Here is a 27230-nt window from a genome sequence, read left to right on the forward strand (position 1 = left end):
GAAGACATTTTTGGTAGAAAAATTGTGACTTCTCAGTGTCTGGCCACTTGTGTGTGGTGGTGAACTATCCTTAATTAGGCCAGACTTCTGGTTCCTTTGTTTGTTAAATCAAGAGAAGTTAGCCATTGTCTCATGTCAGACTGATCGGAGCCCTATTGTTTGTTAAATGCGGATTATCTGTTAAATGTGTATTGCCTCAGCCCCTTTGACTACATAATTCAGAGCAAAATTATTCAATCAGATTGAACTAGCGACCAATGAGAGAGCAGCCATCTCCAACCAATACTGTAAGACACAATATCCTGAAATGAGAACTGAGGGGTATAAAAGGGGCCTTTCTTCTGTCACCAGATTGATATTCTACAAGACTTCAGCCTAGGATCTATGGTTTCAGCTAGAGGATCACATAAGTGCTTCACTTCATTCATTTTACAGGATTTCAGCTTAGGATCCATGGTTCCAGCTGAAGGATCACAGAACTGCTTCATTTGATTTATTCTTTAGGACTTCAACCTAAGAAGCATGGTTCCAGGTGAATGATCACAGAACTGCTTCACTTCATTCATTCTATAGGATTTCCGCGTAGGATCCATGAATCCACCTAAGGATCACAGAACTGCTTCACTTGATTCATTCTATAGGACTTCAACCTAGGAAGCACGGTTCCAGCTGAAGGATCACAGAACTGCTTCACTTCATTCATTCTACATGATTTCAGCCTACGATCAACAGTTACAGCTGAAGGATCACATACCGGCTTTATTTCATTCATTCTATAGGACTTCAGCTCAGGATGCATGGTTTCAGCTGGAGGATCACAGAATTTTTCACTGCTGAACACTGAGCCCACAACTTTGCTTGGAGAACCCATGTTGGAACAATTCAGTCGCCTGACTACATAGCTTGTTGTGCTCGGTCAGCTCCAAAGCTTGCTGTTACCTTCTTTCAGTGGATGCCTGACATAGCGGGGACCTTCTGGCTGGGATAGTTAACCCTGGAAGCCACAAAATCACTAAGATTCTAATCCCTGGTGGGCCAACCGAAACGTGAGACTCTGACGCTTGTACCATCTTGTGTTCTTGATGGGAATGTACGATATGTTTTTGCCTGTTGGTGAAGTCTTACCAAAGTTTGGTTCCCTCACCCTGTGTTGTCTGAGTAGTGTTTTGCCCACGGAGAAGGAGTGCGGGCGTTCAGTGGGATGAACCCTGGTCCATCTGGTCTTTCTGAAGACAACCAGGCCAACGGACGAGAGCACCTATGTCTCCATTAGTCATGGGTGCATTGGCTAACCAAGGTCAATTGACCATAAATGGTGACCAGATGAGTTGGATAATTTTGGTTGATGCCCATCGATACCGTGAAGGTAACTTTTGGCTCCCAACAAGACCCCCCTTCTAATGATTATGTACTCTCTAGGCTTTCATTTTTGTCTTGACCATGGTCTGAAATTTCCAAGTAGCAGATGATGTCACACTTTTTTGGGTTGGAATATGGCAGATATAACCTAATCGTCCTTATTGTTGATGCATGATGTAGGCAAAAGTCATCATCTCTTGGTTCTATAAAGCTGAACCCTTGGTTCTTCAGCTTTTTTTTGGATTCATGTAGGACAGTGTTCCTCAACCTCAATCCTCAAGAGCCACCAACAGATAAAGTTTCCTTGGTATTGCACAGGTGAGGGAATTTTTGGAAAACATGATCTGTTGGTGGCTCTTGATGATTGGAGTTGGGGAACATGACTACCCCAAGCAACGCTTACATTTTTGCAACTCCTTATTCATCATCGGTCAATACATCAGCCATCATGCATCGAAACCTCTCGCCGGCCGGCCTGGACGGAGTGCGCTGAATAAACAGCAGTACTTACGCTTCCTCGGATGGGTTTCCAGCAGAATTTATTGCACGTCAGCCATATAACGAGGATATACTAACCTTGCAGGAGAGAGGTGGCCACGGGCACAGTCTCAGGGACGCCGTCTCTGCTATAGATTGTCTGCTGGAATTCGGGGGTGCAATCATTTATGTCTGTAATCACCACCACAACCTGCAAGACATTTCCATTAACCAAGTGAGAGTTTCAGCAGCGCGCAGTAAAACGGACACTAATATCTTGATATAAAAATGATTCAGTGTGCGCCCGCCTCTCGCGCTCGGAGCCGTAAAATCCCCGTCCACATATCAGCGTTATGCCTGGGTCATAAACTCGCCCTTTAATACATGTATAGCACATGCCAGTGTCTGTATCCAGGGCGGCTCTCACCTTCCACCCAAAACTGCAGCCCCTGAGAGGGGACCCTATGGCAGGAGTCACCGAGAGCCTCTTATTACCAGCGTGGTCCAAACCGTGGCACCTACAAAGCCACAGACCTACAAGGCAGGAACTGGACATTAAGGGGGCTTCTCCGCTACTCATCTAAAGGGTCCGAGACCCCCCAACTGTCAGGGGAAATGACATTACACAGCACCCATCCAATTCAGTGAGTTGTCTGTGTAATGCAGGACAGAAAAAGTCCTCAAGAATGAGGGGCGCAGCCGGCACCCACCAAAAGATGAGGTTCTGAGGACATCTCCCCCCTATTAATATCACAACTTAATGTTAAGGTTTATTAAAATGAGATTGAAAACCTAGAAACTCCCTCAACAGAATAGTGAGTACAGCTCTGAAGTATAATACAGAATCAGTAATGTAATGATGTACATGGTGACTGCACCAACAGAATAGTGAGTGCAGCTCTGAAGTATAATACAGAATCAGTAATGTAATGATGTACATGGTGACTGCACCAACAGAATAGTGAGTGCAGCTCTGAAGTATAATACAGAATCAGTAATGTAATGATGTACATGGTGACTGCACCAACAGAATAGTGAGTGCAGCTCTGAAGTATAATACAGAATCAGTAATGTAATGATGTACATGGTGACTGCACCAACAGAATAGTGAGTGCAGCTCTGGAGTATAATACAGAATCAGTAATGTAATGATGTACATGGTGACAGCACCAACAGAATAGTGAGTGCAGCTCTGGAGTATAATACAGAATCAGTAATGTAATGAGGTACATGGTAACTGCACCAGCAGAATAGTGAGTGCAGCTCTGGAGTATAATATGGGAGGTAACTCAGGATCAGTAATGTAATGTATGTATACAGGGACTGCACCAGCAGAATAGTGAGTGCAGCTCTGGAGTATAATACAGGAGGTAACTCAGGATCAGTAATGTAATGTATGTACACAGTGACTGCACCAGCAGAATAGTGAGTGCAGCTCTGGAGTATAATACAGGAGGTAACTCAGGATCAGTAATGTAATATATGTACACAGTGACTGCACCAGCAGAATAGCGAGTGCAGCTCTGGAGTATAATACAGGAGGGAACTCAGGATCAGTAATGTAACGTATGTACACAGTGACTGCACCAGCAGAATAGTGAGTGCAGCTCTGGAGTATAGTACAGGAGGTAACTGAGGATCAGTAATGTAATGTATGTACACAGTGACTGCACCAGCAGAATAGTGAGTGCAGCTCTGGAGTATAGTACAGGAGGTAACTCAGGATCAGTAATGTAACGTATGTACACAGTGACTGCACCAGCAGAATAGTGAGTGCAGCTCTGGAGTAGAATACAGAATCAGTAATTTATCTGCATAGTAACTCCACCAGCAGAATAGTAAAGACAGCTCTGGAGTATAAAGCTGATGGCTAAAAGATGATGATGGAATGGAGAAGCGCAGGAGCAAAAGAACAACCGCATCGGATTTAGAGGAACAGCAGCAACTACACCAAATATATATATATATATATATATATATATATATATATATATATATATATATATATATATATATATATATATTTTTATATATTTATGAAAAGGCAACAAGTCCTGTTTAAGGGCTTCTATTTTGGACTAAAAGTAATTTTTGCAATCTGGCTTCATTAGAAATTCAGCACCGTTTTCCTCCTATTATCTTTGGCTTTTTATGTATTTTATGGCTGCAGAATGAGCTAACTAAGAATATATCAGCGAGCTCATATTGAAAGCTTCTGTAACTCTTGGGTTATATTCACACAACATTTCTTTCAGGCTAATTTGGAAACGGAATTCTCCAAAAATCAACTGAAAAAGCTTCAGGAACCGCTCCCAAGACCCGTCCTATTCATATAGGTGTAAAAGCTGGCTCATACGTGCAGACTTTTCAGCATTAGATAATAGTTCACCTCCACGGAGCTGCTCAGCGGCCGCCGCTCCTCGCTCGCTCTCACCAGTAACAGATACTGGTCGGGTTCGGTCTCAAAGTCCACACTCCGGGATAACGCGATGTCCCCCCGGCGCTGGTGAATGCTGAATATATGGTTCGGGTTGCTGACAAGACTGTAGCTTAAAGCGCGATTCTGATGAGACTTTGCCGACACCGACAGCAGCCTGAAAAAGTAAAAAAAACATAACAAAAACCTCATCATCAGGAGTACGCCGCTCCCCCGCCTCCCCGCCTGAAAATTCCCAATCCGGACCATCGTCACCGTTTCACTGCAAAAACCGAACTGTACCGATAACAGAATAAAAAGCACAAAATTATAGCTCAATCCAGCCACCTTCAGAGCAGCACTTCCAAGCTATATAGCAAAGCGCTTACAAGCTCTTGCTCCTTGACGAGGAGACCAGTCACCTCTGACCAGAAACATTAGCAACAGGTAATTTCCGAGTTGCTTGTTTAGCAATTTCCTCCATTTATCACGTAGAGACAAAACTCTTTCCACCGGAACAATTTCAGAAAATACATGTTAAGGATACAAAGGAGCCGAGAAAGTTATAGGGTTAATATCAATCAAATGAGCAAATGTATCTCCCTGCTCAGGCTTATATTATAACAGCTAAATTCTTATACATAAAGAGCGGTATTATAGTAGTTATATTCTTGTACATAGGAGCAGTATTATAGTAGTTAGATTCTTGTATATAGGGGGCAGTATTATAGTAGTTATATTCTTGTACATAGGAGCAATATTATAGTAGTTATATTCCTGTACATAGGGGGCTGTATTATAGTAGTTATATTCTTGTACATAGGAGGCAGTATTATAGCAGTTATATTCTTGTACATAGGGGCAGTATTATAGCAGTTATATTCTTGTACATAGGGGGCAGTATTATAGTAGTTATATTCTTGTACATAGGGGCAGTATTATAGTAGTTATATTCTTGTACATAGGGGCAGTATTATAGTAATTATATTCTTGTACATAGGGGCAGTATTATAGTAGTTATATTCTTGTACATAGGAGCAGTAATATAGTAGTTAAATTCTTGTACATAGGGGCAGTATTATAGTAGTTATATTCTTGTACATAGGAGCAGTAATATAGTAGTTATATTCTTGTACATAGGGGGCAGTATTATAGTAGTTATATTCTTGTACATAGGGGCAGTATTATAGTAGTTATATTCTTGTACATAGGGGCAGTATTATAGTAGTTATATTCTTGTACATAGGAGCAGTATTATAGTAGTTATATTCTTGTACATAGGGGCAGTATTATAGTAGTTATATTCTTGTATATAGGGGCAGTATTATAGTAGTTATATTCTTGTATATAGGGGCAGTATTCTTGTACATAGGGGCTTTATTATAGTAGTTATATTCTTGTATATAGGGGCAGTATTCTTGTACATAGGGGCAGTATTATAGTAGTTATATTTTTGTACATAGGGGCAGTATTATAGTAGTTATATTCTTGTACATAGGAGCAGTATTATAGTAGTTATATTCTTGTACATAGGGGCAGTATTATAGTAGTTATATTCTTGTACATAGGAGCAGTATTATAGTAGTTATATTCTTGTACATAGGGGCAGTATTATAGTAGTTATATTCTTGTATATAGGGGCAGTATTATAGTAGTTATATTCTTGTATATAGGAGCAGTATTATAGTAGTTATATTCTTGTATATAGGAGCAGTATTATAGTAGTTATATTCTTGTACATAGGAGCAGTATTATAGTAGTTATATTCTTGTATATAGGGGCAGTATTCTTGTACATAGGGAGCAGTATTATAGTAGTTATATTCTTGTACATAGGGGGCAGTATTATAGTAGTTACATTCTTCTACATAGGGGGCAGTATTATAGTAGTTATATTCTTGTACATAGGGGCAGTATTATAGTAGTTATATTCTTGTACATAGTGGCAGTATTATAGCAGTTATATTCTTGTACATAGGGGCAGTATTATAGTAGTTATATTCTTGTACATGGGGGCAGTATTTTAGTTTTAAAAGAACATATTTTCTAGGAAACTTACACATGTCCTGCCGGTGTGTTTTCTGGTACATAGACCATATAAGAGACATTGTTAAATTGGGGGGGTCTTTCTCCAGCAATCACAGACACCAGAGCCGGTGAGCTTTTTCTCCCAAACACATCGGCTGCCTGCACGGTCAGCAGATACTCTGCACCTTCCTCCAGGACTAGTCCGGTGGTCTGTATCCAGCCATTGCTTCTATCTACTCCAAACCTCGTGTCACCGCCTGGATTAAAGGAATCAAATGTAAAGAAAATCAGTAAAATTTCGACTTTAAAAACAACAATAAATCATCCATTTATTTTTCCATTTTTATAATTAAGCTTGATAGAAGGATAATAATTGAGATTTAATTAGTCAAAATAAAATTCAATAACTTAGTCACATGTTACACGGGAGATTTTATGCCATTGAAAATTTATGAAGCTACATTTTTAGGATTTTAGCAGTATTTTATATATATATATGTATATATATATATATATGTATATATATATATATATACAGAAGCGTCGAGTCCCTTCACCTTCCAAAAGGAAATACTCCACTTCTCCATTGACGCCTTCATCCTTATCGATGGCGTGTAATTTGTACACGTTTGTTCCAGCTGTGGCCAATGGAGACACGGTCGCCAAGAACGGATACGGCTGCATCGTCCACTGCGGGGATTCATCATTGACGTCCGTCACTGTCAGCTGCAGATTAACAAGATACCAACCTCCTCCTGCAAAACACAAAAGGATTCATAATCTACCGTATTTTTCGGATTATAAGACGCACTTTTCTTCCCAAAAATTTGGTTGGAAAGTGAGGGGTGCGTCTTATAATCTGAATGGAGCTTACCGGGGTGGTGGGGAGTGGTCGGAAGACGCCGGGGAAATGCTGTGGCGGCTGTGCGGGGGGCTGCGGTGGCTTGGCTGGTGCAGGATCTGCGGAGGCTGGTGCTGGAGCGGCTGTGCAGTGTCAGTGTGACGCCCTGGACTAGCCAGGTAGTCACAGTTAGGCCCTTGCACAACACCCATCCCCAAATAAGGTGACAGCAGCCAACCTACTAATCCCTAGTCACCTCCCTCTGGGCTTGATGTCCACACCAGGGGGGTGGAGCCAGGCAGTTGGCCACGCCCTCCGAGGAGGTCACATGCCCAGAGGCAGGAAACACAGAAGAGAGTTCAGTTTGAGTTGGAGGAGAGGAGGAGAGCAGTTGTGACAATAGAGTAGAGGAGTAAAGTCTGTCAGTGTCCTGGGTAGGAGCCCGGGCACTTTGGCTAGGAAGCAGACGGTGGTGGCCGTCTGCAGGAGCCGGGAAGACAGCCTGGTGGAACCGTAGGTAACTGGGACAGGGTAGTGGCCCGCCGGTACCGAACTGGGGAACCGACTGGAAACCGGAGCACACGTGGGGGTACTCAGACCCTGAAACGCGGTCCTGAAACTACCGGACCCCGTTAATTAACTGATTGAGGTCTGGACTCTAGGTCCTTTCCCACCCAAGTCCCGAAAGAAGGCAACAGCCCACCGATTCCGGATAACGGCCACCGCTCAGGCCAAGAGATCCAAGTGGCCAGCGCCTGCGGGCAAACGGGCTCTCCCGACATACACGCCGGGGAGCAGACTCCCGTTGCTAAGCACGGCTATCCACAACTACAAAAAGGTGCCAGAGAAAGGTGGACCACCAGCCTGTTTGGGGAACCTGAAGCAGCCGGCTGCGGGCACCGACCACCATCTTTTTGGTTTACCAGAGACTCCCGTGTATCTGTCAGAGTGAGTACCATTTTGCCCTCGGGCCACGCACTGTCCTGCCCCGCCGAGCACCAACATCGCACCACATCAAACGGGTCCCGGGGCCACCACCCCTGCCCACGGAGGGGTTAACATCACAAGCTGCACCAACATCTCCCCCGGGATGCCTAGTAACCGGCAGCGGTGGTGCCTACATTCACCACAAACCCGTAGGTGGCGTCACGAACTCTAAATCTAAAAAAACCCCCTTCAAAGCGCCAGCCCCCTTGCAGAGCGAAGTGACCCCCGGTCCGGAGGCGCTCGAGCCACCGACACACGAGCCCGGACCCGAGCGGCTTGGCTGCAGCCGAGCGCGGGGCGGTACATCAGCAGCTGCAGTGCAGGGTCTCCGGCTGCTGCAGCAGCTGTGCGGGGTCTGCGCGTGGTCTCCGGCGGCTGGGCTGGTGCTGCGGGGCGGGCGGTGAGAGCTTCAAATTTTGCCGCTTGGAGTCAGTTGGATCTCTCGGCTCAAGCTGTCATCTGCGCAGGCGCCACCTCTGGCCCATTGATCTCCCTCCAGCGGACTTCATGAAAATGGCGCCCGGAGGTGGCGCTTTTGCAGATGACATTTCGGCTTACTAGTGAACCTAGAGCTCAATCTGCGCTGACTCTGGGCTCCATTTCTTTGAAGCTTGCACCGTCCGCAGCCCAAGCCCCAGCATGGCAGAACCAGCCTCCGCCGCAGCTTGAGCCCCAACCTCCGCTGCTGCAGCCCGAGCACAGTTGCCCCAGCACGGCAGCACCAGCCTCCGCCGCAGCTCGAGCCCCAGTCTACGCTGCCGCACACCCAGTCTCCACCGCATCCCCAACTCCTGCTGGAGCCTTAGCCTCCGCCGCAGCTTCTGCCGCCGCACCAGCACTGCCTCCCCCACCACCGCTACTGGCCCCCCCCCCCCGTAAGACACCACCGCATTACAAAACGGACCCCATTTTTTTCCCACTTTTTCTTGCTCTGAATTTGGGGTGCGTTTTATAAAACGAAAAATACGGTAATTACCGGCAGCAAAGAAAATTTACAAGAGTGGATAAGAAAACATGACATTGCGCATCACATATTCTTCAAAAGGGAGGGCAGTATTATAGTAGTTACATTACTTGTATTTTTGTACATAGGAGCAGTATTACTGTTGTGCTCAAAAGTTTACACACCCTGGCAGATTTTTTGCTTTGTTGTCCTTTTTTCAGAGAATATGAATGATAATTTGGTGCCCCTGAGGCTTCAGTCGCCACATGGTACTGCATCTCGCTTAAGATGCAGTACTCATCGTGGGTAAGGAAGAGGTTAACTGCTGGTGTTCACCACAATCAGAAACCACACACAGTCAGGTGCTCTTCTACTGGGGTTGACCTAGGGTAGATAGGGGGGTGGCCATCATGAGGCATGGGACTTTCCCGGTCACTAGGACAACCACCTGGGGGGCGAGCACCACTTGGGGAAAAGGAAGGAGCATCTTCGCACCTCGGGCAGTTACCCCGGGCACAGCTTGGGGTGAGGAGCACAGTCAGGACCTCGGTCCAGGCATCACTTCATAATTCTGGGGGCACTACAAGACCTGTGGCTTGGAGCAGGTAGCTCAACCAGGGCTCTCTACAGCTACCGGGGATTTCAGGGTCTGCAGAGAGTGCAGGAAACACCCGCAGCCCCTTCCACTTTCCATCCACGGGATTGGAGGGACAACCAACCAGAAACGACACACAGTAGGAACACCAGCAATGACCTCTGAATTGTCCCGGATCGGCTGGGGCCCATCATGGCAGAGACGGCACTCTAAGGGTGACAACCGGACTGTGAGTAAAGAACCTTGAACCACAACTACTGAGTCAGCCCTTGATTGCCAGCGCCGTTGTCCCGCGCTCCAGCGCCAACGGTCACTACTACCCTCATCATCCTCCCTAGGGCCTAGCTCTACCTGTGGGGAGCTGAACCATACCGGCTGCGACACCATCCGCCCCAGAGGACAGCACCCACAGCGACGGCCAATCCCTGGCCACGTACCACAGGTGGCGTCACACGACACCTACTTCTTCCAATATCCTCTTCATCCCATCATCCTTCTCCATCCATACCCTTTTGTGGACACCTCGGGGTCATGAAACCGGGCAAGGGCCACCCGTGACAACTCCCTGACCCTCCACCGGCCTGGTGACGAGTATTCCTCAGACCCCCGTGGGGTGCTCCAATAACACACAATCTTTTTTTCCACTCTTGGTTAGTGTTTGGGTGACATCATTTATTGTCATCTACTGTGTTTTCTCTTTTTAAATCATAATGACAGCCAAAACCATCCAAATGGCCCTGATCAAAAGTTCTCATCCCCCAGTTTTTAATACCATGTATTGCCCCCTCTAACATCAATGACAACTTGAAGTCTTTTGTGGTAGTTGTGGATGAGGCTCTTTATTTTCTCAGATGGTAAAGCTGCCCATTCTTCTTGGTCAGATGGTAAAGCTGCCCATTCTTCTTGGTCAGATGGTAAAGCCGCTTATTCTTCTTGGTCAGATGATAATGAAAACCAAAAACATCCAAATGACCCTGATGAAACGTTCACACACCCCGGTGATTTTGGCTGATAACATGCACAGAAGGTGACACAAATGGGTGTTGAGTGGCTAATAAAGGTAACATCCTCACCTGTGACCTGTTTGCTTGTAATCAGTGTGTGCATAAAAGCTGAGTGATTTCTGGGGTCCAGACAGACTCTTGCATCTTTTATCCAGGCACTGAAGTTTCTGGATTGTGAGTCATGGGGAAAGCAAAAAAATTTTCAACATATCTAAAGGAAAAGATAGTTGAACTGTATAAAACAGGAAAGGGATACAAAAAGATATCCAAGGAAGTGATAATGCCACTCAGCAGTGTTCAAACTGTAATTAACAAATGGAAAATCAGGGGCTCTGTAAAAACCAAACCACGATCAGGTAGACCAACAAAATTTCGGCCACGATTACCAGGAAAATTGTTCGGGATGCAAAGAAAACCCCACAAATAACATCGCCTGAAATACAGGACTCACTGAAAACTAGCGGTGAGGCTGCTTCAAGATGCACAATAAGGAGGAACGTGAAGAAAAATGGGCTGCATGGTCGAGTCGCCAGAAGAAAGCCATTACTGCACAAATGCCACAAAGTATCTCGCCTACAATACACCAAACAGCAGAGACAAGCCCCCAAACAGCACAGAGACAAGCCTCCAAACTTCTGGAACAAGGTAATTTGGAGTGATTGGACCAAAATCGAACTTTTTGGCCACAACCATAAACATTATATTTGTAAAGGTGTCAACAAGGCCTATGATGAAAGGAACACCATTCCTACTGAAAAGCATGGAGGTGGATCGCTGATTTGGGGGGGGTGCAGCTACAAAGGCGCAGGAAACTTGGTCAAAGCTGAAGGAAAGATGATTGCAGCATGTTATCAGAAAATACTGGAGGCAAATTAGCACTCATCAGCCCAGAAGCTGCGCATGGGACGTACTTGGACGTTCCAACATGACAACGATCCAAAACACAAGGCCAAGTTGACCTGTTATTGGCTACAGCAGAACAAAGTGAAGGTTCTGGAGTGGCCATCTCAGTCTCCTGACCTCAATATCATTGACCCGTTCTGGGGAGAACTCAAGAGCACAGTTCATGCAAGAAAGCCCAGGAATTTACAGGAACTGGAGGCACCAAGAAGAATGGTCAGCTTTACCATCTGACCAAGAAGAACGGGCAGCTTTACCATCTGACCAAGAAGAATGGGCAGCTTTACCATCTGACCAAGAAGAATGGGCAGCTTTACCATCTGACCAAGAAGAATGGGCAGCTTTACCATCTGACCAAGAAGAATGGGCAGCTTTACCATCTGAAAAAATAAAAAGCCTCATCCACAACTACCACAAAAGACTTCAAGCTGTCATTGATGTTAGAGGGAGCAACACACGGTTTAAGAACTGGGGGATGTGAACTTATAATCAGGGTCATTTGGATGGTTTTGGTTGTCATTATGATTTAATAAGAGAAAACACAGTAGTGACAATAAATGGCTTCAACCAACCACTAACCATGAGCGGAAAAAATGATTGTGTTATCATTCATATTCTCTGAAAAAAAGGCCAAGAAAGCAAAACATGTGCTGGGGTGTGTAAACACTTGAGCACAAATGTATAGTAGTAATTTTATTGTACATGACCAGTATTATAGTAGTTATATTCTTATATATAGGGGGCAGTATTATAGTAGTTATATTCTTGTACATAGGGGCAGTATTATAGTAGTTATATTCTTGTACATAGGGGGCAGTATTATAGTAGTTATATTCTTGTACATAGGAGCAGTATTATAGTAGTTATATTCTTGTACATAGGGGGCAGTATTATAGTAGTTATATTCTTGTACATAGGAGCAGTATTATAGTAGTTATATTCTTATATATAGGGGGCAGTATTATAGTAGTTATATTCTTGTACATAGGGGCAGTATTATAGTAGTTATATTCTTGTACATAGGGGGCAGTATTATAGTAGTTATATTCTTGTACATGGGGCAGTATTATAGTAGTTATATTCTTGTACATAGGGGACAGTATTATAGTAGCTATTCTTGTACATAGGGGCAGTATTATAGCAGTTATATTCTTGTACATAGGGGACAGTATTATAGTAGCTATTCTTGTACATAAGGGGCAGTATTATAGTAGTTATATTCTTGTACATAGGGGGCAGTATTATAATAGTTATATTCTTGTACATAGAGGGCAGTATTATAGTAGTTATATTCTTGTACATAGGGGCATTATTATAGTAGTTATATTCTTGTACATAGGGGCAGTATTATAGTAGTTATATTCTTGTACATAGGGGCAGTATTATAGTAGTTATATTCTTGTACATAGGGGGCAGTATTATAATAGTTATATTCTTGTACATAGAGGGCAGTATTATAGTAGTTATATTCTTGTACATAGGGGCATTATTATAGTAGTTATATTCTTGTACATAGGGGCAGTATTATAGTAGTTATATTCTTGTACATAGGAGCAGTATTATAGTAGTTATATTCTTGTACATAGGGGCAGTATTATAGTAGTTATATTCTTGTACATAGGGGCAGTATTATAGTAGTTATATTCTTGTACATAGAGGGCAGTATTATAGTAGTTATATTCTTGTACATAGGGGCGGTATTATAGTAGTTATATTCTTGTACATAGGAGCAGTATTATAGTAGTTATATTCTTGTACATAGGAGCAGTTTTATAGTAGTTATATTCTTGTACATAGGGGCGGTATTATAGTAGTTATATTCTTGTACATAGGAGCAGTATTATAGTAGTTATATTCTTGTACATAGGGGCAGTATTATAGTAGTTATATTCTTGTACATAGGGGCAGTATTATAGTAGTTATATTCTTGTACATAGGGGCAGTATTATAGTAGTTATATTCTTGTACATAGGGGCAGTATTATAGTAGTTATATTCTTGTACATAGGAGCAGTATTATAGTAGTTATATTCTTGTACATAGGAGCAGTATTATAGTAGTTATATTCTTGTACATAGGGGCAGTATTATAGTAGTTATATTCTTGTATATAGGGGGCAGGATTATTGTAGTTATATTCTTGTACATAGGGGCGGTATTATAGTAGTTATATTCTTGTACATAGGAGCAGTATTATAGTAGTTATATTCTTGTACATAGGAGCAGTATTATAGTAGTTATATTCTTGTACATAGGGGCAGTATTATAGTAGTTATATTCCTGTACATAGGCGGGCAGTATTATAGTAGATATATTCTTGTACATAGAGGGCAGTATTATAGTAGTTATATTCTTGTACATAGGGGCATTATTATAGTAGTTATATTCTTGTACATAGGGGCAGTATTATAGTAGTTATATTCTTGTACATAGGGGCAGTATTATAGTAGTTATATTCTTGTACATAGAGGGCAGTATTATAGTAGTTATATTCTTGTACATAGGGGCGGTATTATAGTAGTTATATTCTGCACATAATAGCCATCCTATAAAGGATTCATGTAAATATATCAGTTGCTGTATATAAATAATGGCGCGGGTTTGATGATCTTTTTGACCTCTAGCATGAATATTGGGTCATGTAGTCACATTCGTGTGTTTGTGTGCTCTAGTGGTAGGATTTGGGGTCTGGATACGATCGATCCTGTGTTTTTCTTCGTCTTGCTGGAAATGATAGAAGTGACATTGGAGCTGAAACATAAAGTGACAGCTTTGTATATAAAGCATAGTCAAGCAGACAGGGCTGCGGCGCTCCTGACAAGTGTTACCCCCCCCCCCCCCCCCAATGCTCCGCAGATCCTCTGCATTACTATGATTAGGGAGTAGTGTGTGAGGAGATAGGACGTTCCTGGCATTTTGGGGTCATTTTCTAGACTCCGCAGCGGTCCTATATTTCGCACATGCGAGTGGCGTGCAGGGACTTGGAACAACATAAGTGTGATTTGTTTATCTTAATCCTGCAGGGAAGGAAAAAAGAGGCATTCTCTGATTGACAGTTCAAGGTTAACCCTTTGATATATTTTTCCATTTAAGCTGTTAAAGGGGCCGTATAGTTTGAGAACGCAACAAAAATGTATTTATCACTACAATATAAAGACCGAGTGCAAGCAAACATGCAGAAGAAGGAAGGAAGACAGACTACATATTCATTAATTCAGGGGCAGTATTATAGCAGATATATTATTGTACATAGGGGCAGTATTATAGTAGTTATATTCTGGTACATAGGGGGCAGTATTATAGTAGTTATATTCTTGTACATAGGGGCAGTATTATAGTAGTTATATTCTTATACATAGGAGGCAGTATTATAGTAGTTATATTCTTGTACATAGGGGCAGTATTATAGTAGTTATATTCTTGTACATAGGGGCAGTATTATAGCAGTTATATTCGTGTACATAGGAGGCAGTATTATAGTAGTTATATTCTTGTACATAGGAGCAGTATTATAGCAGTTATATTCGTGTACATAGGAGGCAGTAGTATAGTAGTTATATTCTTGTACATAGGAGCAGTATTATAGTAGTTATATTCTTATACATAGGAGGCAGTAGTATAGTAGTTATATTCTTGTACATAGGGGCAGTATTATAGTAGTTATATTCTTGTACATAGGGGCAGTATTATAGTAGTTATATTCTTGTACATAGGGGGTAGTATTATATTAGTTATATTCTTGTACATAGGGGGCAGTATTATAGCAGTTATATTCCTGTACATAAAAGCAGTATTATAGTAGTTATATTCTTGTATATAGGGGGCAGTATTATAGTAGTTATATTCTTGTACATAGGGGACAGTATTATAGTAGTTATATTCTTGTACATAGGGGGCAGTATTATAGTAGTTATATTCTTGTACATAGGGGGTAGTATTATATTAGTTATATTCTTGTACATAGGGGGCAGTATTATAGTAGTTATATTCTTGTACATAGTGGGCAGTATTATAGTAGTTATATTCTTGTATATAGGGGGCAGTATTATAGTAGATATATTCTTGTATATAGGGGGTAGTATTATAGTATTTATATTCCTGTACATTGGGGGCAGTATTATAGCAGTTATATTCCTGTACAGAAAAGCAGTATTATAGTAGTTATATTCTTGTATATAGGGGGCAGTATTATAGTAGTTATATTCTTGTACATAGGGGTAGTATTATATTAGTTATATTCTTGTACATAGGGGGCAGTATTATAGTAGCTATATTCTTGTACATAGGGGGCACTATTATAGTAGTTATATTCTTGTACATAGGGGTAGTATTATATTAGTTATATTCTTGTACATAGGGGGCAGTATTATAGTAGTTATATTCTTGTACATAGGAGCAGTATTATATTAGTTAATTTATTGTACATAGGGGCAGTATTATATTAGTTATATTCTTGTATATAGAGGGCAGTATTATAGTAGTTATATTCTTGTATATAGGGGCAGTATTATAGTAGTTATATTCTTGTATATAGGGGCAGTATTATAGTAGTTATATTCTTGTATATAGGGGGCAGTATTATAGTAGTTATATTCTTGTATATAGGGGCAGTATTATAGTCGTTATATTCTTGTATATAGGGGCAGTATTATAGTAGTTATATTCTTGTATATTGGGGTGGAAATTATAGTAGTTATATTCTTATATATAGGGGGCAGTATTATAGCAGTTATATTCTTGTACATAGGGGCAGTATTATAGTAGTTATATTCTTGTACATAGGGGGCAGTATTATAGCAGTTATATTCTTGTACATAGGGGCAGTATTATAGTAGTTATATTCTTGTACATAGGGGCAGTATTATAGTATTTATATTCTTGTACATAGGGGACAGTATTATAGTAGTTATATTCTTGTACATAGGTGGCAGTATTATAGTAGTTATATTTTTGTACATAGGGGCAGTATTATAGTAGTTATATTCTTGTACATAGGGGCAGTATTATAGTAGTTATATTCTTGTACATAGGGGACAGTATTATAGTAGTTATATTCTTGTACATAGGGGGCAGTATTATAGCAGTTATATTCTTGTACATAGGGGCAGTATTATAGTAGTTATATTCTTGTACATAGGGGCAGTATTATAGTATTTATATTCTTGTACATAGGGGCAGTATTATAGTAGTTATATTCTTGTACATAGGGGTAGTATTATAGTAGTTATATTCCTGTACATTGGGGGCAGTATTATAGCAGTTATATTCCTGTACATAAAAGCAGTATTATAGTAGTTATATTCTTGTATATAGGGGGCAGTATTATAGTAGTTATATTCTTGTACATAGGGGGCACTATTATAGTAGTTATATTCTTGTACATAGGGGGCAGTATTATAATAGTTATATTCTTGTACATAGGGGGCACTATTATAGAAGTTATATTCTTGTACATAGGGGTAGTATTATATTAGTTATATTCTTGTACATAGGGGGCAGTATTATAGTAGTTATATTCTTGTACATAGGATCAATATTATAGTAGTTATATTCTTGTATATAGAGGGCAGTATTATAGTAGTTATATTCTTGTATATAGGGGGCAGTATTATAGTAGTTATATTCTTGTATATAGGGGCAGTATTATAGTAGTTATATTCTTGTACATAGGGGGCAGTATTATAATAGTTATATTCTTGTATATAGGGGGCAGTATTATAGTAGTTATATTCTTGTACATAGGAGCAGTATTATAGTAGTTATATTCTTGTATATAGGAGGCAGTATTATAGTAGTTATATTCTTGTACATAGGAGGCAGTATTATAGTAGTTATATTCTTGTATATAGGAGCAGTATTATAGTAGTTATATTCTTGTATATAGGAGCAGTATTATAGTAGTTATATTCTTGTACATAGGTGGCAGTATTATAGTAGTTATATTCTTGTACATAGGGGGCAGTATTATAATAGTTATATTCTTGTACATAGGGGCAGTATTATAGTAGTTATATTCTTGTACATAGGGGGCAGTATTATAGTAGTTATATTCTTGTACATAGGGGCAGTATTATAGTAGTTATATTCTTGTACATAGGGGGCAGTATTATAATAGTTATATTCTTGTACATAGGGGCAGTATTATAGTAGTTATATTCTTGTACATAGGGGGCAGTATTATAGTAGTTATATTCTTGTACATAGGGGCAGTATTATAGTAGTTATATTCTTGTACATAGGGACAGTATTATAGCAGTTATATTCTTGTACATAGGAGCAGTATTATAGTTATATTCTTTTATTATAGCAGTAAACACTTTTTTCTTATTATTGCGGAGCCATATATACAGTGTACATCAACCTTAAGACTAAATTCTGGGGACCGAGCTGTGAATCAGGATTATGGGACCACATTTGAATTATTTAGCATTGTATTACCCTGTAGACTGCGTACATCATGCTGCGTTTTACAGCTGCAATTCTGCTGAGAACAGACTGCGGGTGCAACACAAGCAGAATTTTCACCGTCTCTGCTCATTTTCAGTTTGGTTTTATCGAACCACATCTTTGCTCAAAAACCTAAACTTTTCTTCTTCCATCGCCGTGCGGTGGGTTTTCTTCTTCTAAAATCAGAAACTTCTGCTCCTTATTCCATTTATTCTTGTGCGTGAAAAAAAAGATGGCCATTGCCCCATGTCACCTAACCTTACCGAGCGCCCGACACTACTATGCTCGGGTGTTCGGCATTCATTCGGAGATCAGAAGTTCATAGCGTTTAATTGATCGCAGATATTTTTTAAAACCTGTATTTTATTTGGTGCTGAAGGGGTTAAGTGGCTTCTTTTCCATCTTGCCGAGACTGACTTGTAGCTGTTAATCTCAGCTGCAGCCAATCCCTTCTGCTTTGTAAACCCACTCCTTATTCTCGCCTATGCCGGCTATAGTTCATTCTATGCTGACCTTTTGAAGAAGGTGTCACTGGAGAAAGCGGTGGTTCTCTGTCCAGCTGATTTGTTAGATTCCCTCTCAGGAAAAGAATTGGAGTTTCTTTTGTAGTTTCTGTCTCCTTTGTTTGTCTCTCCTTCCTCGTGTTGCCTTTAGATTAGTAGTAAGACTAATGTCTTGCTGGCCTGTGCACTAGTCAGGGCCAGTCAAAGGACAGCCAGGGATTAGGCATGTGATCGCACATGGAGGGAGGGGAACGACTCGTTTACGAATGTTCGGGAGCTCAGGGGTTGGCCACAGGCGAGTTAGGTGATGACCCCTCTCACTATAGCCAGGGCCTACCTGTACGTCTTCCTTGGTGCACCCCTCTGCTTTCGCCATACACTGGCGGTTCCCTCCCCCCGGCGTGACAGTGTAGCCAGCCCACAGTTTTCAGGATCTTCTCATGGATCCTGTTGTTTCTCTTGGAGATCAATTCCAGAGTCTGTCAGTCCTCAGATCTGTTCTTCTCAGCAGTCTGGACCAGAGCCTAAGGTGGCTGTTATGGATAGCTTTTCTGGGGGACGCGATACATTTTTGGTTTTGAGGGATAACGGGTGGGGATTATAATTAGTGATGAGCGAACTGTTTGGTGCTATTAATGAGTATTTTGATGCTCAGGTGCTTGGTACCCGTTTACCGAGCATAAGGGAAGTCAATGGGGAACTCAAGCATTTTTCTGGAAGACTTCCATTATACTCGGTAAACGGGTACTAAGCACGAAAATGCCCGAACCCCGATCAGTTCACTCATCACTAATTATTATGTCCCTCCTGCAAGGTCATCCTCAATTCTGGGCCTTTTCCCTTCCAACCGACTCAGTCACTCCGGTCGGTAGATGTTTTTTTTGTGGCTTTGGACCTCATCTCTGATGATCCTGACCGTGTCTCCCTTGAGAGTCAAAACTACGCAAGTTCCATCAGAGGAATCACCCCGCAGAGGAGTTTTGTTCTGAGTTCTGTAGGTGGGCTACTGACTTCGGAGGAACGAGCCTGCTCTAAGAAGCCCTTTTTGTCAGGGCCTATCAGAAAGGCTAATGTCACGGTTTCGCCTCCTTGTCCACATGGCTAGGGGGCGGAGCCTTCTTCAGGGCCTCAATTCCGGAGCTTGGATGCCTTAAAAACTGACATCTCCGGTGAACCATCGCCGGCTATAAGCTTAGCGCTGTTTTGCTTGTGATTGCTGGTCATGTAAGTGTTAACCTGATCCGTCTGCTCCTGTGCCCCCATGCCCTGTCTGTGTTCCGTCCCCTAGTCGTCCCTCCATTCTTCTGTCCGCTCTCCTACCTCCCCACTCGGTTGCTTCCTCTGGTACAGACCTCGGCCTGACCTCGACTCTGCTTCTGCTCCTTCCTCCGGTCCTCCTTCTGCCCATACTGTGTTTGACTCAGCCTGCCTGACCATTCCTCGCACGCCCCGCAGCTCTGCTCCCAGCTGTGCTGTGAGGCATTGTACGAGTACACACTGTGCATCCACTTCCTGGTCTTATTGCCCCGTGTAGTGTCTTCTGCTGAAGAGCTCCGGCTCCCCCTGGTGGCAACTTGACAGCTAAAGTACACTGTGGTGTTATACAAAACTTCTCAGTCTTTGAGGGCCGCTATGAACCTGGCTATATGGATTGATAGGCACCTCAGGGATAGACCTGCGTTGACGCCACCCCCCATTGTACTTCCTAGTGTCACGACGTGACTGTAAGATAGCGGGGGACAGGGGGATCTTATACTGTTCCCTCATGCTAGGGGACCCTAGGCTATCCCTAACCTCCGAATTACCCCTAATGGTGGAGATGCCAGAGTTCTGAGCTTTACTATTCTCCTGGCCAGACCTAAACTGTTCTCCCCCAGAGAAGGAAGGGGAAGAAATGTGATGGCAACACAGACAGAGAAAGCTCAAAACTCAGATACACTGCAAACTCACAGGAACAAACAGTAAGAAACAAAGGAGAAAAGCAAGAGAAGTAAGGCAGCAACAATAAGAACAACAAGGGTTAACACCACAACCAATCACAGCAGTAATGCACTACAGCTACTAGTAAGTCTGGATCACAACACTTCACTAGACCAGTATAGAGAAGCTATAGGTGGCAATAAAGGAAGTGTCCAACCAGCATATATAGGAGCAGAGTGAATGTGACTGGTTACCCCACATCATGTGATCAAAGGTGACTAACAAGCAGCCCAGCAGAGATTAACTCTTGCTAGCCTGCCTATGAACTACAAGTCTGTGGGTTGACGCTCCAGTCTCCCTGTGCTGATCACAGACATCAGAGAAGTTAGAAAGGCAGAGTGACAGAATCTGTAGCCTCCACTGATCCTGATACCACCATAACAGTCGTCAACGAGGTTTGTAGTAACCTCCTTGTGACACCTAGGGGTGAAGTCTAGCCTGTGTGCACTGTTGACCCCATGCAGTTGGAGGGGCTCTCCTCAGACTGGATCTAGGGTGGTACACCGCAAGACGTGGGTGTGTTTCTTTTATGGTCAATGGGTAAACTTTATTAGTGTTTGTCTTTCCATTCTTAAGCAGAAGAAACCTGTCAGAAGATTTCTTAGTTCAGGTTCTGTGTAGGATTAAAATCTGGGAGTACATATTTCCTCCGTATAGGTCTCTAACTTTGTCTTACTTGCGGAAGTAGTCGTTGGTAGGAAAATCAAGATGATTTACGTCCTTTATGATAGTTGAGTGGGAGCTTGGACCCTTGGTCTCACCTCTGGCATACTGGCGAAATCCATTCCCATTTTTGCTATTGACTCTGTTCCTTTTGGTCGGTGAGTTTTACTCAAGTTGTACATGGTATAAACCGTCTCATAGGGGCTCCTCATAAGGAGCACCTTTCTTGCTACATCCTTGAAGGTCTTGGCCACGCTTATTGTATTGGGTCTTCCCTGGTTGGTTATGCACAATCCTGTCACTGACTGGCAGTCCAAAGAAGCAGCTACATGGAGTGACTTTACCATCTCTGCTAAAACCCTACCCTCTTCTCGGTCTGATTTTGAGGAGGTTTTCTCGGAAAAAGGGTGTCAGGAACTGTCTCCTCATCGTTAATTTGCTCCCGGAACCAAAACTACCTAAGACCAGGGTATACAATCTTTCTATCCCTGAAAGACAGGCTATGAAAGATCGTAGAGACACATTTATCCTTCTTTTCTCGTAGCAACGGGGTTCTTCTTTGTTAAGAAAAAAGATGGAGGTCTGCATTCTTATTTAGATTTTCGAGAGCTGAATCAAATTACCATACAAGATCCTTATCCCTTCCCGCTCATTCCTGATTTGTTTAATCAGATTGTTGGAGCTAAATGGTTCCCCAAGTTGGATCTCAGGAGGGCCTATAATCTGATTAAAATAATAGAAGGGGATGAGTGGAACACGGCCTTTAATACTCCAGAAGGGCATTATGAGAATCTTGCCATGACTTTTGGTCTTACTAATGCTCCCACCGTCTTTCGACATTTTTTCAATGATATTTTCCGTCACCTGGTGGGCACGTTTGTGGTTGTAAATCTTGATGACATTTTGAATTACTTGTCCTATCTTAAGACCCATCAGATACACGTCACGGACCAATAAAATGTGCGGCGAACTTGAAAAATGTGTATTTTGCCGTACAGGGGGTTCAATTTTTAGGTTTTCCGATATCGTCTGCGAGATTCCGGATGGACCCCGATAAAGGTCCATGCAGTTTTGGAATGGGATCTTTCGGAACATCTGAAAGCACTACAACACTTTCTGGGGTTTCCCAAATTTACCGAAAGTCTCATCAATTGTCAAACCTCTCTCAGACATGACTAAGGAAGGAACAGACTTTTCTAGGTGGTCCGACCCTGCCAAACCAGGCATATTCTTCCTTGAAGAAATGCTTTGCCAAAGCACCTGTTCTCATTCACCTTTATGTCTCTCTACCCATTATTGTTGACGTTGACGCATCCAAGGTATGGATTGGGACCGTGTTACCACAAGGGCCATCTCCGGGTAAATGGCACTCATCCTTTTCTACAAAAAAAACTCGTCGTCGACCTAAAGGAACTATGACATTGGCAATAGGGAACTTTTGGCCATTAAGTTGGCTTTTGAGGAGTAACATCATTTCTTAGAAATGGAATCTCACCTGTTACCGGTGTGTCACAGGTGCAGACAGTCATGTGGTTTCTGGCTATAAAAGGTCACAGTGTTTGGTTGTGCAGAATGCTCCTTGACTTTCCATTGTTCCTGCTGTCAGTATTCATTGGTTTAGGTAGTTTTCCTGCTGAATTCATCTCTCTCCATTTTGGACCCAGCAGGAGCTAGCCTTCCACCCAGTGGTTGATAGCCAGTATTCCCTTGGTGCTTAAATACCCCTTCCTTTCTAGTTCATTCAAGCCTTGGTTGCAAGCAGGTGGCTTGTACTCCTCTGTGGTATCGTTGCTGAAAACTTTGCTGAACTTCTTCCTGAGTCATCTGTGGATAAGTAGTTCATGCACTTTTCCCGTGTGTCCTCCTTGTGTCTTCCTTTAGCGTTTAGTGGGGTTCACGAAGAGCTGATCCCACCCGTTCCCTATTTACGGCCCAGCACTAGGGATACCTAGGGTCAGGTATCCGGCTCAGCGCATACGTGCGGAACCTCTCTAGGATATTGAGGGACCCCAGGGACCAGGGGTAGGTTTGGTCAGGGGTCACCATCTCCCTTTCCCTAGACACAGGGTTTCCCTTCCCTTTCGCTTGGTACTTCCCCGTATCTAGTAATACATCAACTGGTCATGGTGATTACCAACCATAAAAATCTGTTGAACCTCGAATCTGCCAAACGTCTCAATCCTAGAAAGGCTAGGTGGTCCTTATTTTTTGTCAGGTTTAATTTCTTTGTCACTTATTGTCCTGGGGCAAAGAACATTAAAGCTGATGCTCTGCGTTGTCCCGAAGTTTCCTTGGTGGAAGTACTGTAGTTCTGAAGACTTTGTTCCTATTCTACAAGAGGGGGTGGTCATTTCTACCATGAGCTCAGACCGTGAGGGTGTGGTATTGAAGGCTCAGGGATGCAACCCTGCTGATTGTCCTTCAGGGAAATTATTTATGCCTCAAAATTTTAGGAGAACATCAAAACTTAGTTCTGGCCGGTCACCCAAGAAGTAGAGTGACATTGGACCTCCTGTCTCGTCAGTTTTGGTGGTCAAGTTTACATTAGTATGTGGTGGATTTTTTGTCTACCTGTAATGTTTGTGCGCGTTCTAAGACCTCAAATACTTGCCCGCCCAGGTCTCTCCTACCATTGGGTATTCCAGGCAGACCATGGACATATTTATTCATGGATTTTATTATCGACCTTCCATCATCTGCTGGAAAACCGGTTTATTTTAGTAGTGGTGGGTAGGCTTTAGTAAAATGGCACACTTCATTGCACTCCTTAATGCAAACACTATGGCTCAAGTATTTGTCAGTGAAATTGTGAAGCTTCACCGGGTTCCCTCCGATATGGAGTCAGTTTGGGGCCCCTATTCGTATCTACATTTTCAAATACCTTTTGTTCTAGTCTGGGGGTGCAGTTATCCTTTTCTTCATCTTTTCATCCTCATCGAACGGTCAGACAAAGTTTAAATCAACGTTTAGAGAAGTTCCTTAGATGTTTTGTGTCTGAGAATCAGGAAGATAGGTCATCTTGACCCTTTGGCAAAGTTTGCGTTAAGCAAGCGTCGTGATGAGTCCACCGTAGGTCACCAGTTTTTGGTGCATATGGTTTTGTGTGGTGAGGAGTACAGAACAATCTTAAAGTTATGGGGGCAGATGCCTGAATATGGATATTAAATTGAAAATTCCTTCTTGGACACTGGGGTTTAGATTCATTGGGCTGTATTGTCAAGGGAGGAATTTGGGTGAAGACTGCTAATGGAGTCTTGGTTTGGGATATCCAGAGACGGTGCCGTAATAGCTGTATATCAGTGCCGATATATCAATGTACACACAGACATGTTCTCCTTAAGCTAGCGTCATCAACTGAACTCGTGTATTTTGAAAAAACTTAATTATACAGAAAAGCTACTTCGGCCTTGAAACTAAACAGGGAGTAAGGAGTAATTCACTCCTTAATTTCTCTCAGCACATTATAAAACACATCTTTGTTCCTTGTACATTCTTTCTGTGTGAACACTACTGATAAGACTTTTACTCATCATTAAAAGACTTCCATCGTTTGTACATCTGTATACTTATTCTTGGTAACCCCTTCATGACCATACAGCTTAGAATTATATTATGGGTCTATGCGATGGCTACATAGACAGACAGATTATTATGCAACTATATCTACATTTTGATTATTTACATACACAGATATTCTTATTACGGGGGGTATGACCCATCTAGGGACATTAGGGAGCTCAGGGATCAGCCACAGGTGAGTTAGTTGGTAACCCTCTCCCTATCGTCAGGGAGTATCTTCTTCCCTAGTTTACCCCTCCTCTTTCACCATATACCAGGCATTTCCTCACTCCAGTGAGACAGATAGGGGATGATTTACAGATTGTTGGGTGTGTCTGACCTATGGGGCCCCAATTTGACAGAGTCCAGTCTTGAATGTGCTCGACTATAATCTCATGGACAGTGGATAAAGCAGAGGTTGAGCATGTGCTCTTGGTTCCTCAACCCAAATCTTGGTACTAAGGGGAATGTCCTAGCGATCAGCAAGTTATCCCTTATCTGATGGGTGATGAATAAATGATTGTGATTTCATGAAGGCAGAAGAGGCGGCACTTCACAATGGAGTTTGCGTTTTTTTAATGTGCAATTGTATACAAATTACAACATAAATTGGGAGGGGGGAGTGCAGGTACGCCGGACGACGGCCGTTTTGCACTGAGGCGGAGTGCTTTCTCAGACCTGTGGAAGCACTCCGCCTCAGTGTGAAACAGCCATCATCCGGCGTACCTGCACTCCCCCCTCCCAATTTATGTTGTAATTCGTATACAATTACACATTAAAAAACCGCAAACTCCATTGTGAAGTGCCGCCTCTTCTGCCTTCATGAAATCACTGGACCTCTTCTGCTATGTCGGCTGAGCACCACTGGAAATAGCTGGAAGCCCGTTAATAAGTTAAGCTACAACCCGTGAGTACTTTACCTGCGGCTGCAGTGTCCGGCTGTTTCTACTGACCTCCATCTGAATAAATGATTGGAATAATCCTTTAAAGGGAAACTCACCAGGTTTTTTCCACCTAAACTGAGAGCAGTATAATGTAGAGGCCGAGAACCCGATTCCAGCAATGTGTCACTTACTGATCTGCTCACTGTAGATTTGAGAAAATCAGTGTTTTATTAGCAGGAGAATATCACTAGAGGACCATGTAGTCCAACCACGCCCTCACTACTGATTGGCTGCTTTTTGAGAACACTGTTCATAGGCCAATCAGTGATGGGGGCGGGGCAGAGCAGTAACTAGAGAACTGCTAAATCTGCAACAGATAAAAGTGTAATTTTATCAAAACTACATCAAGCAGCTCAGTAAGTGATATCTTGCTGGAATCAGGGTCTCTGGCCCTATATCATGCTGTTCTCAGATGGAATAGCAAAAACCTGGTGACAGATTCCCTTTAATTGTCAAATTGTTACATCACCACCGGAGTCTGCTCCAGCGACTTCTGCTCCGATCGCTAGGCGACGCCGTGTTCCTGCCGTCGATGGTGCTGGTGATGGGAGAGGAGTCGATGCCAGTGGCACCGGTGGGCGCAGGCTCCGATCATCCACTGGGCTGGGTTATCTTGGGATATGCAGTACCACTGGCTGACTGTGGGTGGCGGGTGTCTTCTAGCTGAAGTTGCCAGTGTTCAGCTACAGCCAATGGGAAGACACCACACCCTTCTCAGTTCCCCTCCTCTCTGCTGACCTCTGCCAGATATAGTTCTGATTTCCTGGCTCCTGATCCGCCCTATTCTGTTTGGTGATTCCTGTGTGCTGACTTCTGCGTGTTTCCTGACTACCCTTCTGCCTGCTGTTTTTGTACCTCGCTGCCCGATCCGGATTTGACCTCTGCTTTGTTTTCTGATTACGTCCTTGTCTGCTATTCCTGGTTTGACCCTGCCTGACGGCTACTCTCTCAGACTGCAGCCTTCCACAGGTAGTGATCTCCAGGGCCCTGTGTAATTCCAAATCCCTGTATAGGGGTTATAGGGTTTCAGGGTTCTGGGGGTCCTGCTTGGCGAGTGGCTTCCCTCTAGTCTGTCCATTACATCCCACCTGAGTCTGTTGATCCAGGCAGGCGTTACACGTAAATCTAGCCTCTAGTTTAGCTGAAGTCCTCAAACCTATAGGATTTAATTGAAAATATATTTTTGCAACCATCTCGTTACAATTTGACAAATATGAGTTTTTGGAGCAATATACGTGTAATAATCCGGAGGTTCGTTTTAATTCCCGGGTGCCAGACTAACCTCGCCGTAACCTCGTAGATATTGAGCTACTTATTTTTCGGAGGATTTAATTACCATTCTTGTAAGGGGACAGCAGGCCATCATTTCTATCTATACAATGGAGAGCAATAGACAGTGAATGGTAATGGCTTCTGGTTTGAATATGTCGGCGCTGTTGATAGAATGCTGACTCGCAGCCTCGCCGCCGCGCATTAATAACGCACTCGCACATATGTCCTGTCATTTTCTGCTTCCAGTAGATTAACAGATTCATCCTCGGCTCCTTCAGCCTATTTCACAATGACTGCACAAATTACCCGGCTGAAA

General features: G+C 42.8%; 1 protein-coding gene across 1 annotated transcript in view; it reads right to left on the minus strand.

Annotated features, from left to right (window-relative positions):
• Nucleotides 1–27230, minus strand: part of LOC142254840 (neural-cadherin-like) — a 184631-nt gene that overhangs the window by 99011 nt on the left and 58390 nt on the right. Inside the window, exons 2-5 of the mRNA XM_075326173.1 lie at nt 6837–7034; nt 6311–6536; nt 4226–4430; nt 1936–2047 (exon numbers count right to left, since the gene is read on the minus strand). Of these exons, the coding sequence (XP_075182288.1) occupies nt 1936–2047; nt 4226–4430; nt 6311–6536; nt 6837–7034 (741 nt within the window). The remainder of the gene's footprint in view (nt 1–1935; nt 2048–4225; nt 4431–6310; nt 6537–6836; nt 7035–27230) is intronic.

This window comes from Anomaloglossus baeobatrachus, chromosome 10, assembly GCF_048569485.1.
Source record: "Anomaloglossus baeobatrachus isolate aAnoBae1 chromosome 10, aAnoBae1.hap1, whole genome shotgun sequence".
NCBI classification, from domain to species: domain Eukaryota; kingdom Metazoa; phylum Chordata; class Amphibia; order Anura; family Aromobatidae; genus Anomaloglossus; species Anomaloglossus baeobatrachus.